The sequence below is a fragment of the Euprymna scolopes genome, chromosome 19 (assembly GCF_053919585.1).
Source record: "Euprymna scolopes isolate OS-2025 chromosome 19, ASM5391958v1, whole genome shotgun sequence".
Taxonomy (NCBI): Eukaryota; Metazoa; Mollusca; class Cephalopoda; order Sepiida; family Sepiolidae; genus Euprymna; species Euprymna scolopes.
In genome coordinates, this window is record NC_136500.1 from 134561223 (window position 1) to 134577526 (window position 16304).

Sequence of the window (16304 nt, forward strand, 5' to 3'; positions counted from 1 at the left end):
ATAATTCTTGGATATGTTACTAATTTGGACAATCATTTTTCATAATTTGTACCCACATTATCTCCCCCCTCCTTAATAAAATAATAACTTTGATATATTGTTTAAGCTTATTATTTTATTACAAACACATTAATGCATGAAATCACATTTCACCATTTTTCTTGATTCTTGGATGTGTTACTTATTTCGAAAATCATTTTTTCATAATTTTAACTTATATTTTCTGCACCTCCCTCTTTACTAAATAATAACTCTGATTTATTGTCTAGGCTGATTATTTTATTTCAAACACACCAAAAAATTAACTCACATTTCATCATTTTTTATAATTTTTTTATAATTTTTGGATATGTTACGAATTTCGACAATCGTTTCTCATAAGTTAAACGCACCTTATAGCTCCCCTTACTAAAATAACGTTGATACATTGTCTGGGTTTATTTTTTGATTACAGCACACTAATCAATTAACTCACATTTCATCATTTTTCATTATTCTTGGATATGTTAATCATTTCGGCAATCATTTTTTTATCATTAAAACCGACGTCATCACGCCTCCCCCTACTAAAATAATAACTTTGATATATTGTCTGGTCTGATTATTTCATTGCACATCCATTATTGCATAAACTCACATATTATCATTTTCCATAATCCTTGGAGATATTACTAATTTCGACAATCATTTTTCATAATTAAAACCATATCTATCGCCCTCCTTTACTAAAATAATACCTTTGATATATTGTCTGGGCTGATTATTTCATTACAAACACACCAATCAATCAACTAACATTTCATCATTTTTCGTAATTCTTGGATATGTTACTAATTTCGACAATATTTTTCATAATTTAAGCCCTCCTTATTGCCTTTCCCCTTACTTAAATAATAATATTGATGTATTATCTGGGCTGATTATTTTATTATAAACACACCGATCAATTTACTCACATTTCATCATGTTTCGTTATTCTTGGATATCTTACTAATTTCAACAATTTTTTTTATGATGTAAACCATGTTCATCACCCTCTCTTACTAAAACATAACTTTGATATATTGTCTGGGCCGATTATTTCATAAAAAGCACAACTATTTATTAAGTTATGTTTTCTATTTTTTTTATAATTCTCGGATATGTTACTAATTTCGACAATCACTGTTTTATATTTTTTGCTCAATTAATAACCCCACACTGCTAAAATAATAACTTTGATATATTTTCTTGGCTGATTATTTAGTTTCAAACACACTAATACATTAACTCACATTTCCTCATTTTTCGTAATTCTTGGATATGTTACTAATTTCGACAATCATTTTTCATCCCACATCATGGCCCTCTTACTAAAATAATAACTTTGATATATTGTCTGGTCTAATTATTTCATTGCAAACACACTAATTCATTAAATCATATATTATCATTTTTCATAATTTTGGATATGTTACTAATTTCGACAATAATTTCTCATAAATTTAACACACCTTATAGCCTTCTCCTTACTAAAATAATAACTTTGATATATTTGTTGGGCTGCTTATTTCATGATAAACACATCAATAAAATAACTCACATTTCATCATTTTTCATAATTATTGGATATGTTACTAATTTCGGAAATCATTTTTTTATAATTAAAAACCCACATTATGGCCCCTCCTACGAATATAAGAACTTTGATATATTGTCTTGGCTTATTATTTCATTACAAACACACCAATCAAATAACTCACATTTCATCATTTTTCATAATTCTTGGATATGTTACTAATATCGACAATAATTTTCATAACTTAAACCCACTATATCGCGTCCCCTTATTTAAATAATAACTTTGATATATTGCATGGGCTGATTATTTCATTACAAACAAATCAATCAATTCTTGGTATTCTCATAGTATATATGTTTCACCTATCTTATCCAATCCCGGGTGACGCCGCAGATTCTGCTAATATGTATATTTCACCTATCTCATTCTATCCCGTGCGACGCTGTGTATTTTGCTACTATATGTTTTCCGCCTATCTCATTCAATACTGGGCGACGCTTTCTGATAGTATATATTTCCACATCTCATTCAATCCCGGGACTGACTTCATATCCGCCACCCTACTGTTGAAAATGTACATTAAATAAAGTTATGTTTTAATCGTAAACTGTTTCACCTATTTCCGGGGCTGACTTTATATCCCCAACCCACTGCTAAAAATATGCATGAAATAATATGATGTCTAAATAGTAAACTGTTTCAGCCATTTCCGGGGCCGACTTTATATCTCAAACCCACTGTTAAATATATACATGAAAAAATGTAATGTCTAAATACTAAACTGTTTCAGCCATTTCTGGAACTGACTTATTATCCCCTCCCACTGTTGAAAATATACATGAAATAAAGTAGTGTATAAATCGTAAACTTTTTCAGCCATTTCCGGGACCGACTTCTCATCTCCCATCCTATCATTAAAAATATGCATTAAATAAAGTAAGCTCCAAAACGTAAATGGTTGCAGCCATTTCCGGAACCGACTTCATATTTCCCACCCCAAAGTTAGAAATATACATTAAATAAAGTAATGTGTAATGCGTAAACGGTTTTACCCATTTTCGGGACTGATTGAATATCCCCCACCCCATTGTAAAAAATATACATGAAATAAAGTAATGTTTAAATCGTAAATGGTTTGAGTAATTTCCCGGACTGACTTCATATCCCGTAACCCACTGGTTAAAATATACTTGAAATAAAGTAATGTTTAAATACTAAAATGTTTCAGCAGCTTTTCGAAAGTAATACATAAAAACATTAACACGCTTAGGGTTAGGCAACCATTGCTTTAACATGAATTTTTGAGTGGAGTATCAGTTTCAGCATACCAGTCACTTAAAACCCTCCTTTTTTGGTCTTGATTTGGAGGAGAGATCCTTCATTACTGATACAATTTTTATTCTTGTTATTGACCAGGATGCCTTTTTGGGGAGCTGGTTTTCCCCCCTAAATTGCTAACCGACCTCATGTCCAATTCCGCCCATGTGGGGAGGCAAGTAACAAAAAGAAAATAATCAGAATGGACATTTTCCAGGGCATTTTATAATTAATCACAAGTGACATTTCCAGGGTATTTTGTAATTAAATCAGAAAAAAAAATGTCCAGTTACTTTTATAATATAAACACTTTGTTACATTAAACATATGCCCTATTCACAATGCTTCCCCACGGGACAGATTTAGACACCAGGGTATTTTTTTTAACGTGGAGAAAAAAACTGTCTTAGACATAAAGGATTTATCTTGCACTAAGAGAGAAGAAATTGAAATGTAGCCCAGATACTACACTTTGATCTTAGCCAAAAAGGCCAAGAAAGACAAATCATTTTATTAGCTTTACCTCAACAGCGACACCAATGTTTTTTTTTTTTTTTTATATATATTTCAACTTTTTTTTTATCAACGGTGACAAGGTTGATTTGGAATATTCCACTTTTTGGGATATTCTACTTTTTGGAATATTCCAGTTTCCTTTTTTAGGGATGCACAGCATGGTAACGGACGGAGCGATAAGCGTAATAATATAATGCTGATAATAATAATAATAATAATAAAAACTATTTCAGGGCGAGTAACTCTGAATCTCTTACTTAATATATTCTAATATCGGTCGTTTATTAATTATTTTAAACCATACTTAATGAATAATAATAAATCCCTAGTTAATTAATTAGCTCAAAAGTTTGTTTTTTTTATATTTCAATTGATTTTGAAAAAAACTCACACGGGTGTACATCTTCATATTTATTTATTATTCAATTACATTAACTTACGGTGTCACGTTAGTACTTAACTAATAATTATCGTTCCTTGGTATTGGTTATTACGCAAAATTAATTTCGAATGGGTTATTTACATTATCACGTGAGAAATATAATCATATTGGTTACATTATAACTTATTAATTTTATAGTGTATCTATCATGTTCAAATTGTTTATCCATGGGACCTACATTGTATGTAAACCACTCAAGGGTAGATAACTGTTGATTTACATTTTATTAACTAATTAGAGTTCAAGGTTCATATGTTTTTATCTTCAATTATTTTATCTTATTCTAATATTAATTTTTTTTATTTTAATTTATTTTAATATTTTATTATTATTATTATTATTATTATTATTATTATTATTATTATTATTATTATTATTTATTTATTTATTTTATTTTATTTTATTTTTTGTTCCCCTACAAATTGATGGTATTACTTCTAATCCCCGTCCTATTTAAGTATAGCTATTTTTATTTTTTAATTAATTTACTTAATTAATTATATTTAAAAACAAATTTTACTTAATCGTTGAAAATTGCCAGAACTGGAGCTAATGCACCAAAACCATTATTACAGTTACAGTAATTGCTACCCCCTATTTAGTTTAAATAGTTTAATTGACCTTATGTTTAGTTAAATACTTACTCGGTTGTTATAATACTTTGCCCTTCATATTTTCATCTTTGGATATGTGTTCCCTATAATTTACTGCCTACAGATAATACCTATTTTGAGTTTAATCCAACAAGGTTCAAGTCGCAAGAGTAGGAATTTATTTCTGTGGAGACCATTTTGTATGGCATCCCATTTTTTTAAGCTTCAAAAAGGTATAGGTGGTATCGTTTGGACGTGCTAGATTGGTATCTTCTACACCTGTCCACTATTGACCATTTTGTTTTGCATTCTTCATAATTACAATGCAGCATATATTAGATCCTGCATCTCAGAATAGAATATGTTTAATGTTTGACTATTTCGTTGATAATGTATAAATATTCAGTTAGTTAGACGTGAAATGATTACCTATTTACTTTTTACATTGCGTTTTCTTTCATTGTGTTGTTAGATGTATTGCAGAGCCAAGAAATAGAATCCAAACATTTATACAATCTGTCGTGTCCTTTTCTCTTCCCTGAAACCTGTCTCTCACAGAAAATCACGAATAGCAAAACGTGTATGAAGTTAGATAATAGTTACTGAATTCATTATAATAGTTTTATACAGGTTTGTAGGTTCGTGCAAAACGAATTCCGATACTCAAAATGTATAAAAATTTTGACCCCTCCGTTTACTTAAAAAAATTACAAAAAATCAGAAAATTAACGAATTTTAATGAAATTATCAGTATTTGTCAAATGATGATCGCGCAATATAACGACCTAATTATTCTTTTCATCCGAGTAAAAATGTATATTTTGGTTTAACAAAAATTACCATTACTAAGTTATAGTTTTCAGTAGTAAATAAAAAAGCAAGACTTAATTTTTGCTTTTTTATATAAATAAAGCATTGTAATTTGTAACGATAAAGATAAAATAAAATAACTTTCATTTTGACCCCCTCCCTTTGCTTAAAAATTCACCAAAAACCAGGAAATTAACGTTTAGTATTTATCAAATAATGATCACAAAATATACTGGACCAATTATTTTTACTTACTTTTAGTGAAAATGCTTTATTTTATTTAAACAAAAAATACCTTTACTAAAGTTATTGTTTTCAGTAGTAAATAAAGAACGCAAGAATTTATGTTTGCTTTTTCATATAAATAAAGCGTCGAAATTTGTAACAATAAAAATATTTTTTACAGGAACATTACGAAGAAAAGCCCCTAACGTCCGTATTAATGAATTCTATATAATTCGAAGAAAAATGAATTTTTCCGACTACCGATATTACCATTGAATTAACCATTGCTTATTTAATATTTTCAGAGAAAAAATTATAGTTACAAAACATATTTCTACTTTATTTTTAAATTACGGGTTTCGCATAATTTTTATATGCAATATTTTTATAATTTCCTTGCTAGCAAAATGTAAAACTTTCGGCGTAATATATTTTTATATAATATATTTTTATATAATATTGAACAATAATAAAGAAAAAAAATTAAAAATAGGACCATAGAAAAAAAATTAAAATAAAAAATGAAAAAAATAATACAAACTTTCAAAAAAGGAATGTGCGGATGCGTGACTGGGGGAAAAAGAACTCCCTCTTTTTTAATTACATGACGTAATTTTCACAGTCTTCACAGACTGCCTGAAATTTTGGACCTTGTCATTTTCGTGTTTACAAGATTTTAGTTTGTTGCATTTTGCGAACGCCAGAATGACTCGGTTTTGTGCTAATTAATTTATGTTTTGTAAAAACAAGGTGTTTTTTTAATTCAATATCTTAGGATTTTTCTTTAATAATTTTCTTTGAAACAGACCCAGAAAACTAATATTTATCTTTTAAAGAATTTTTTACAATGAATTTATTTAACTTCAAAATTTAGCCGAATTAGGTAGCTCGCCGTGAAAACATTTTCATAACATTTTTTTTTCACATGTACAAATATTCTTTTTGAAAATTGAGTGTACTCCTTAATCTTTAAAATACAATCGAAAAGTAATCGGAAACCTACAAAGAAATTATGATGAATCAGCCTTCAAAACTAGGTTCCCCCGTTTTCGTCCGTCCATTTTTGCCCGTACTTACCGGTTTGATATGTAAAATAATTTAACTTTATAGATTTCACCTTATTATCAGGGAATCTAGAACGCATGTACACTGATAAGTAGGGCTATGACAAAGGGAATATTCTTTTTATTATTTTGACTCTGAATTATATACCAGTTACTATCTTATATTGACTCTAGATTCTGGATTAGATATCAGTTGCTATCTTATATGTTTATAGATAAAGTTATGTGGTTCACAATTGATTAACTGTGTCGGATATATACTCGAGAGTCAAAACAATGAAATAAATATTCTCTTGTAATAGCTCTACTGATAAATAAGCCGAATTGTATTCAAAGAAAAATAATTAAAAAAAATATTTTAAAAGTGTAAAATATTTTTCTACAAGAAAATCGTTTTAAACAAACCTACATCATAAGAATTAAATGAAGCAGTATAACTATGATTTCTATATACGCTGCAAATCAATTTGTTGAGCTTTTCATTATCTTGATAAGTCTCCTCTTAAGTAATTAATCTTATTTTTCCCCATAACATCGTTAAACTCATGACTTACGCAGCAGACGCCAATAGCGTAGGGGTTAGGAGCCTTGACTGTCGTACAAACGGTCGGGTTTCAAGCCTGGCTTGAGGTAGCTGCCTGTCTACCCGCACTAAAGAGCAACGAAACAGTACTGTATGTGGATGACTATATATATATATATATAGAGAGAGAGAGAGAGAGATATTACTAGATGGATTTGCCCTACTTACTATTGCTTTAGAGAGTTCACTACTTGAAAGATTTATTTTAAATAATAACAATATATTTCCCATTGTTCATATATATATATTGAGTTTGATGATTTGAATGTACACTTACTTATCTTTTAAATGTAACCACAAAGAAAAGAAAAATGAATTCCCCTTTTTATTTGGATTTATAATTATTGTTTTAAAGTCTTGATTCGATTAGTTGTAAATACTGCTATATCTATCTTCTCTTTATATATAAACAATATCATTTAAAACTTTCTTTTATGTGATCTACGTTTTTATTTGTTGTTTTGTCAATAATAAATTATTCAGTGCTAGAAATTCTATCTAGTGAATTATTAAGGCAGATGTTATCTCGAAAATCCTCTCGTTTTTGACCACGCATTAACCATAGTTTTTCGTAGCAAAGAATCCAGCAATTTGTTTGCTTCAGCGTTGCCGCGAATTATTACCATCATTGTTATCAACTGGCTTCGAATCAAAGAGAGAACAATTCGTACAAATATTACAAGCTATGGTTAAACCGGGCCTATCGTTCACAAATTGAAACCCGCATCTGAGTTATAATATAGTTGGTTAATGACTGTGTGCAGAGTTGGTTAACGTTTTACATACATATTATAAAAACTATAATCCTGAATATCTAGAGCCCTTTTTTACGGGAAGATGATGCATCAATATCAGTCAAGTATTTAATTTTGTAGGTTCAGCTATTGTTGGTGTAAATACGTTTTAAAAGACCGAGAGAAAAATAAGATATTAAATATATTGTTTACCTGAAAAAACTTGACAATTTTGCACATAACATTCCCAGCATACCAGTGTACAGTTATTCTCCATATAATATCCGGAAGAACGCACATCAGTCCATTGGATAAATCTAAATCGAAAAAAAAACAAAAAAAAACAAGCAAAGTGCCATTTTAATAGCATATAGGTTATTTTAAGATAAAATTTTAAAAAAAACACAGAAATAAAACTGAAAATTATAAACATCTTCCATCATCTTGTAAAAATATACATGGTATCCATTTTAAAACAGGTTCCTAAATAGATTCACTTTCATGTTACAATTGAATTCCCCTTCTCATAGACAGGTGAAAAATAAAATTAACTGACTTCTATTTTGCCGGAATAACGCAAAACATTCTCGCGTAATCTATAAGAAAGAAAGACCATTTTAAAGATAGGATTTTTGCCATTTTCGATATTTATTGGATTCATTTCTGTACAAAACATATATAAGAACACTGCCAGAAGTATAAATTATATTTGTGCGAAATATTCATGAGATAGGTGCAGACGCTTCAAAAATTATACAGACAGAACGTGACTTTTATATACTAGCATGTATATAGATATATAATAATAATCGTGTGTATATATATATATATGTATGTGTGTATGTGTATGTATATGTGTATGTGGTTAATTTTCACAAAAAACCACTCGTCCAACTTAAACCACTATCAACAAGTCGTCCACTCTTTATCCGTGCAGAAATCTTTATCTGTGTAGAAACCTAAACGTGCATTCCATTAACGAAAGCTTATTTCTTTAAACTGCTCGCCTGTAATATGTGTTTCGTTTTCCCGCTTTTCAACTGACTACAATATGGCTGTCTTACAATTTTACAAAATCTCTATCCCTCGCAATTACTACGACATTTTCCCATTGACTACTGCACACACATTAACCCTTATACTCGATTTGCTCCAGGCCGTGATAAGTTTTGACTCATGTGTTATATATGTATATATATATATATATATATATATATATATATATATATATATATATATATATATGGTGATTAAGCTTCACTGAATATATCGCGTTTGATCCACTCTAGGCTGAAGAGTCCTAGAGTGGATGAAACGCGGTATATTCATAATAATCTAAACTGGGCGGGCGCCATTTGAAAACCAAAACATTTATTAGTTTTTTTGTTTGTTTATTTTTTCGTTTGTGTGTGTGTGTGTGTGTGTTTGTTTCGAACAAATAAATAATTGTATACATCTTTTTTTTAATTAAAGCAACGTTGAAAGGCCAACAACAATTTAATTTAAACGATTGTTTTGTTGTTTTTTTTAACGGAGAAGTGGGTTGTTTTTCATTTATTTTTTTGCTGGGAATCGAAATATAATTGTAATAACATTGATTGAAAATATAATATTAAGAAAACAATTTTAAAATGAAAGCAACATTGAACATTTATAAAATAGTTTTTTTTTTTCGAACAAATAAATAATTTTAAACATTCTTTTGATTTTTTCGTCAAATAAATAAAGATCAAGCAATTTTTGCAATAAATAATAAATAGCAACTGCGTTAATTTTACGACTCATCTCAGCATATTATAAACACCCTCACCTCCCCATGTTAAAACGGTTTTCGGGATGAACACTCCCAACCTCTCCATGTTAAGAACGGATTTCGAGGTTTGTGGAAGGGGTGTTTTAATTTGAAAGCAGTTTTTTACATGGGGAGGTTAGGGTGTTTATAATACGCCGAGGCATGTATAAATGAACAGTTTAACAAAAGTTAAAACAAACTTTTTGATGCAAACAATGCCCTGAAAGAAACTAAACAATTAAAACATAATGTTTGATGAGTGAAAAGCCTTAAGATAAACAAAGGAATTTAAGAATGGCTTTTAACATAATAGCATAATTATTTTGGCATGGGTCACTCTCTGCACGAGTACCTTTTCTTTAACTGATCTTGTAATTCGAGAGTAGTTGAAAGGAAGTTACCGGAAAATAACCGGGCTCTCTCGCAGAAACGACTTACGAAAAACATGTTTATTTTAATCAATATTTTTATAATTCACAAAGTTAAATTATTTTAATAACATGCAAACATTCATTTATTTTACAGATAGATTTTCTGAAAATTTCAATTTAATTGGTAATATGGTTTTATCACTTTAGAACGAACCAATAATTACATTTATATATATATATATATATATATATATATATATATATATATATAAATTTCAATTTAATTGGTAATATAGAAATATGATTTTATCGATTTAGAACGAATCAATAATTAAGTTTATATATATATATAAATTTCAATTTAATTGTTAATGTAGAAATATTGTTTTATCGATTTAGAACGAATCAATAATTACATATATATATATATATATATATATATATATATATATATATATATATATATATATATATATGGAGAAATTCCGGCAGAACTCAGGGATGCCATTATATCTTTCAAGAGGGGAGATAAAGCGGATTGTGACAACTACAGAGATATCTCCTTCTTGCCCATTACAAGCAAAGTACTTACCTCTATACTTGATGTAAGAAAACATCCTACGAGAGTCGCAGCGTGGCTTTCGTCCTTCCTGAGGAACTTCTGATATGATTTTTAGAGATCGTCAAATGCAGGAGAAATGTTCGGAGCAACACATTCCGCTGTACATGGCGTTTATTGACCTCACAAAAGCGTTTGACTCTGTGAACAGAACTGCCTTCTGGTGGGACCTTTTCCAAGATAAGATTTCTAGAAAAAGTACCTAAAGTCTTGGGGGTTCTTTATGAAGACATTACGCCAGTTATGGTCGGCAATGGCGCTTACACCAGTGTCAAGCAGAGCTTCATCTTTGTCCCGACGTCGTTCACCATCTACACCTCCGCCATCTTTCACCTCACCACTCAGAACCTACCTGAAGGAATCATAATCATATATAGAGCAGATGGTGGATTATTTAACATCAGCAAGTTTAGGGCAAAAAGCAAAGTCGTCACATCGTTCATCATCGAGCTTAAATGCGCAGATGACAATTCGCGGGTTGCTCACTCAGAAGCGAACCTCCAGAACATCTTGACGATAACATCAAAAAAACCCAGATCCTACAGCAGCCAGCTGATAGCACTCACCCACATCCGTCCGCAATCTTTGTGAAGGCGACAACTAAGAAAACGTTGATAGATTTGCCCACCTTAGCAATCTTCTCTCCACAAGATCGATCATCGACCCGAAGATCACCACCGCATTGGAAGTGCCAGTGCAGCCTTTGCTAGGCTACGAAAGCCGGTGTTTGAGAATTGGGACATACAGAGCAGAGTGAAACTGCTTTTCTATAAAGCAGTTCTCTTGTTCACTTTACTCTATGAGGCCGAGAGCTGGATCACCTATAGCAGGATCACCAGCGTTGTTTCCGCAAGATCCTCAGGATTCGATGGGAGGATCCTCGAACAAATGTGAGCGTCATGAAAGAGACCAACATGTTTGGCATGACCACAACCATCACTTGACACCAGTTGCGATGGACGGGCCATGTTATGCGCATGTTTGACAACCGCTTTCCAAAGCAAATGATCTTTGGTGAGCTCAACGAGGACACTCGGTCTCAAGGAGGACAAAAAAAGAGATATAATGACAACATACCCTCCCGACAGTATCACTTAAGCCTCACCAGTTTGGGGAATGATGCTCTTCAGAGGGGCATGGGAAACAGTATGGTTATGTAAGCATTGCTCTCTCAGAAAAGAACCTCCACATAGCCGCAAAAACAGGAGGAAGCAGAGAAATGAGAAATCTCCTACCATCACAAGATTCGCAAAGACACCACATGGTTCATCAACTTTATTTATTTCATTAAGCTTGTAAAAATGTGGTGTCTTTACAAATATTAACCTTCTAGAATTGTAAGCCATGTTTAATTTCAGAATCTTTAGCTGTTCTGTACAAGTCATGGGGTTTACTGGTTCTAAGCAGAAAGTTCTTGAGTTGTAAGCTACGGAGCAAAAGATTATTTCCGTGTTGACACGAAGAAAACATATGCGAAGTTGCTACAGCAAAGGTTTAATTTTTATGGAGCAATTCTGGTGTCTGATTGGTTGGTAGTAGAACGTGAATTCATTTGATTCGCCAGTTCCTAACGCCATCGTTTATTAATAAATCCCCCGAATATGCGGTATCATACCCCGCATTAAAGTTTTTAAAAATTGAAACATCTCCACCCCTATTCTTTTATAAGTTGGAGACCGTTTTGTCCATTCTTCTACAGAATATATATTTTCATATTCAATTATACATAATAAGATAGGAAATAATTTGGATCTTAAAATTTTAGCATATAAAAAGAAGCCATTATTAATTTTGTTCAAATGCCAAACATTCATATATATGTGTGCAGAAAAGAGAAATGGGGTTCATTTTTTACCTAAAAAGAGGTAGGCATGTGAGAGAGGAAGCCATTTCATACAATTTACTTATGCAGTTTTGTTTAAAAACGTTTACATATATTCATATAAATAAATATACATATAAATAAATATACATAAAATATGTACCCGTTAAAAAGACAGTTTTTTGTTAATAAAATTTTTGCAAAAAAGGGCAATTTTATTAATTAGAAAAGTAATCTGCGTAAAAAGTAAAAGTCAATTGTGGTTTTTGTGCGCCTTGCAATAGACATGCACAAAGAATTTGTCAAAAAGAAAATTTACAGAGAAAATACTTTAAAAAAAGTGATGCAAAAATTATTTTTCAAAATTAAATGTTTTCACAAAACTGATACAAAAAGTATTTCTCAGAAAGAAAATGTTTTCAAAAAAATGTTTTTTTTTTAATTTCAGTAAAGGGTTTGTAACGCATTAGTAGATTAAAGTGTTAATACAAAATGCAGCTTAACATCCTGCCCAGGGCATTTTATCACTATATGGAAATTTATATATGCATATACATACACACAGTCTCGTGAAAAGTTATTCAAAGTCAAATCCCCCAACAAGTTTGAGACCAAACGCTTTAACTTTATTCTTGGTGCGGGTTTTGTGAATATGTCAACAATATTTTGTTCTGATGATATGTAATTCAAAATAAAGGATTCATTTTTCACCTCGTTTTTTATGAAATGGTATTTTATATCTATATACATAGATCTTTGGTGGATTATTGTGTTATTTGCTAAAATTGCACTGTCTTGATTAGCACAATTACTTACTAGACGACTTTTAGTTCATTCTAGCTGTAAAATAGATCTTACGGTATTTTCAATGTAGAGTGCTTCCTGGGTCGTGTCTGTGATAGTAATAAATTTTGGTTCACATGTTGAGCGAGATACTGTCTGTTGCTTTTTAGATTTACAAGAAATAATAGGCCCATTTTCTGATAGTTTGAAACAATATCTAGATATACTTTTTCGACATTAGTCATTTTCCCAATCTGAATCTGAAAATCCTTCTTATTTTAGGTAATGTTTTGATTTTCTAAATACTAAATTCTGTTTCTTGGTAACTTTTAAATAGCTAAGAACTTTTTTAGCTCTGTTTAAATCTTTCATTGTCTGTCTTGATAATTTTTTGATAGTTTTCTTGCTGTATAGCATATATCAAGTCTCTGCGCAGTCATTAAAAGTATAAACCCTCCTATAATTTCGTGGTATAATTTATCGTCTATTATTTCAGATTCTGCGGGTATATTTTCTTTATTTATATAATTTCCGACCGGTGTGGAGCGTTTTTGCACTCTCCCATTCCAAATTTTAATAGTATTTTGTAAATGTATCTCGATTGATTCATCGTAATAAGTCTTTTCCAAAAAAACAGGATAGTTTTCCAAGATCGGTTATTTTGAATATTTTACTTAATTTGTTCTAAACATCATACAACCTCGGACCACATAATGTCACAATTTGATGCGATTAAAATATCATCTGCAGAGGTAATATAAATTCCACAGTCTATTGGGACATTCAAATAAACAGTTTTTACGTCAATTTGATTGATGTTTAGGTCATATTGCGACGCGATTTGCAATCAAATTCTGATTGTCGTTGGGTTTGTGATCAGTAAAAATGTAGAAAAATATTCTATACAGTAGATTTGAGAGTATCCTTTAGAAACAAATCGTGCTTTGTACTATTCAACGTTGATGCTGTAGTCTTTTTTTGTAAAGACCCATCTTTTAGGAATTACATGTTTATCCTTTGGGAGAGGTACTACCCAATAGGTATAATTTTCTGTCAAAGCATCTCTTTCATTTTTTATTGATAATTTTCATTGATCACAATGTTCTGAATTAATTGCTACGTTAAAGCTTTTTGGCGTATTTTTTATGGCTAAGCAATAGTCGATTTGATCATTTTTCATATTTTCGACCACAAAAATAGCTCGAAATTTGGAAATTTGTGTAAAACTGCTGAATACCGTTTCATGCACAAAAAGTTATCGTTCTTTTCTCACACTGATAGGCAAATTAACCGTACAAAAATATTTGCCCTTTTTTCCCCAACTTATACCCGATATGATCGTACGAAAAAAATGGCATTTTTCTCCACAGACACGGAAATAAATCGTACGTACAAAATGATTCCCCTGAGAAAACAATCTTTTCGCCTAGGAAAAAAATACTGGCATTGTATTTGCTCAAACTTGACCGCATTTCAATATACATCTGCCTCCTTTTCCTTTCTTGTCAATTAGGTTCTGAGCTTGAGTGTTGTACACACCACGTCTGGATGTTTGTTTTCATGACTGACGTGAAGCAGAGAGGGAGACGAGTTTGAGGAAGGCGTACGTAGTAGTTCGCGATTCAACCATTAAGATTATTGCGTCTTAGAGTTAAGAAGCTTGAAAAGATAGCGGCGCCTTAATGATTGGAACGTTGACAACAAAATATCGAGTTGTGGAGTTAGAAGTTTTGACAGCGATGTCGAATTTACTCTAGTAATTGTTAGTTGAACAATACTAAAAATGACAATAAACTCAGGATATTTCCTACAACCCTGCCATCTCATTCTCAGTAGAATCATGGCGACAGAAAATACATTACACTATGCCACACTGAAAGTGGCGCACTACACCTTTTTCTGTTTTGAGGGGGGAAGGAAACTTATATATGAAATACTTTTTCATTTATTCTATAAAGTATATGTCTGGTAAGGAGTCGTCGACTTCATGGTGAATGAAAACCCGCGATTTGCGTCCAGGAGCATGAAAGAGTTCTGTGAGAAGTCTCAAATAAACCATGTCACGGCTACCCGGTACCGCCGTTAATCTAACGGAATGCCTGAACGCTTCGTCAACACTAATTTATGATCCCCCAGAAGATCATGCATCGCACCTACTGAAACAGCATTACATCAGTTTCTACAGGTTTATAAGATCAGACCTAACACACTATCTGTATTATCCCCAGCGAAGACTATGTTCCATCTGAAGAAAAGTTCCGTCTTCGAAACATTGTTACCAAAGTAAACTAAATTAAAAACATCTAATGTGTCTACGACAGGGAAAATTTCTCTATAAGACTAACGAACATAGAACTTTATTTTGGAGAACTGGGTACAATAGACAAAAGACTTGGAAATAGGATATTCAATATCAAAGTTTCTAAATTTAAACATGAAAGGAAAACAATGATATAAAGCGTCAGTTTACAGAACAAGAATGGGAAATAATATAAATTTAAACTAAATCCAACAAAACACAAACCAATACTATTAATAAAACGGTAAATATATGCCTGTAAATATTTAACCGATAAACTCTTAAACAAACTTCTCAGATAACATTAAATTAACAGGTAAAAGTAACTATACGCTAAGGATTGACTATAATTAATAAACTCTCTGTTTGAATGGATGAATAACGCGTATAGATATATATCCAAGGATTGAATACTCTTGCCCTATCTGGGAAGGAGCTGCTAAAAACAGCCTATCCTTCATTGACAGAGTACAAAATAGACTTCGTGGCTTAGTGGGGGATGCCCTTTTCTCTACCCTGCGACCTCTCTCTCACAGAAGAGACGTTGCGAGCCTATCCTTGTTTTATCGTTATTTCCATAGCAGGTGCTCGTCTGGACTCCAATCTCTGGCCCCCTCTCGCCAATCCTTCACGAAAAACACCCGTCTAGCTGAATTCACTGTGAAACATTTCCCCCACTCTATATCTGTGCCTAAATCAAAACGCGGATTCCATGAACAAGGCTTCCTTCTTAGAACTGCACGCCTGTGGAACTCTGTTCCGTCTGCCTGCTT

The 16304-nt window shown here is 31.5% G+C and overlaps 1 protein-coding gene across 2 annotated transcripts in view; it reads right to left on the bottom strand.

Annotated features, from left to right (window-relative positions):
* The window catches only part of LOC145239991 (cardioacceleratory peptide receptor-like), a 949161-nt gene that overhangs the window by 196020 nt on the left and 736837 nt on the right, over nt 1-16304 (bottom strand). For both annotated transcript variants that reach the window (XM_080103573.1, XM_080103574.1), the window contains exon 5: nt 8059-8162. In XM_080103573.1, the coding sequence (XP_079959699.1) occupies nt 8059-8162 (104 nt within the window). The remainder of the gene's footprint in view (nt 1-8058; nt 8163-16304) is intronic.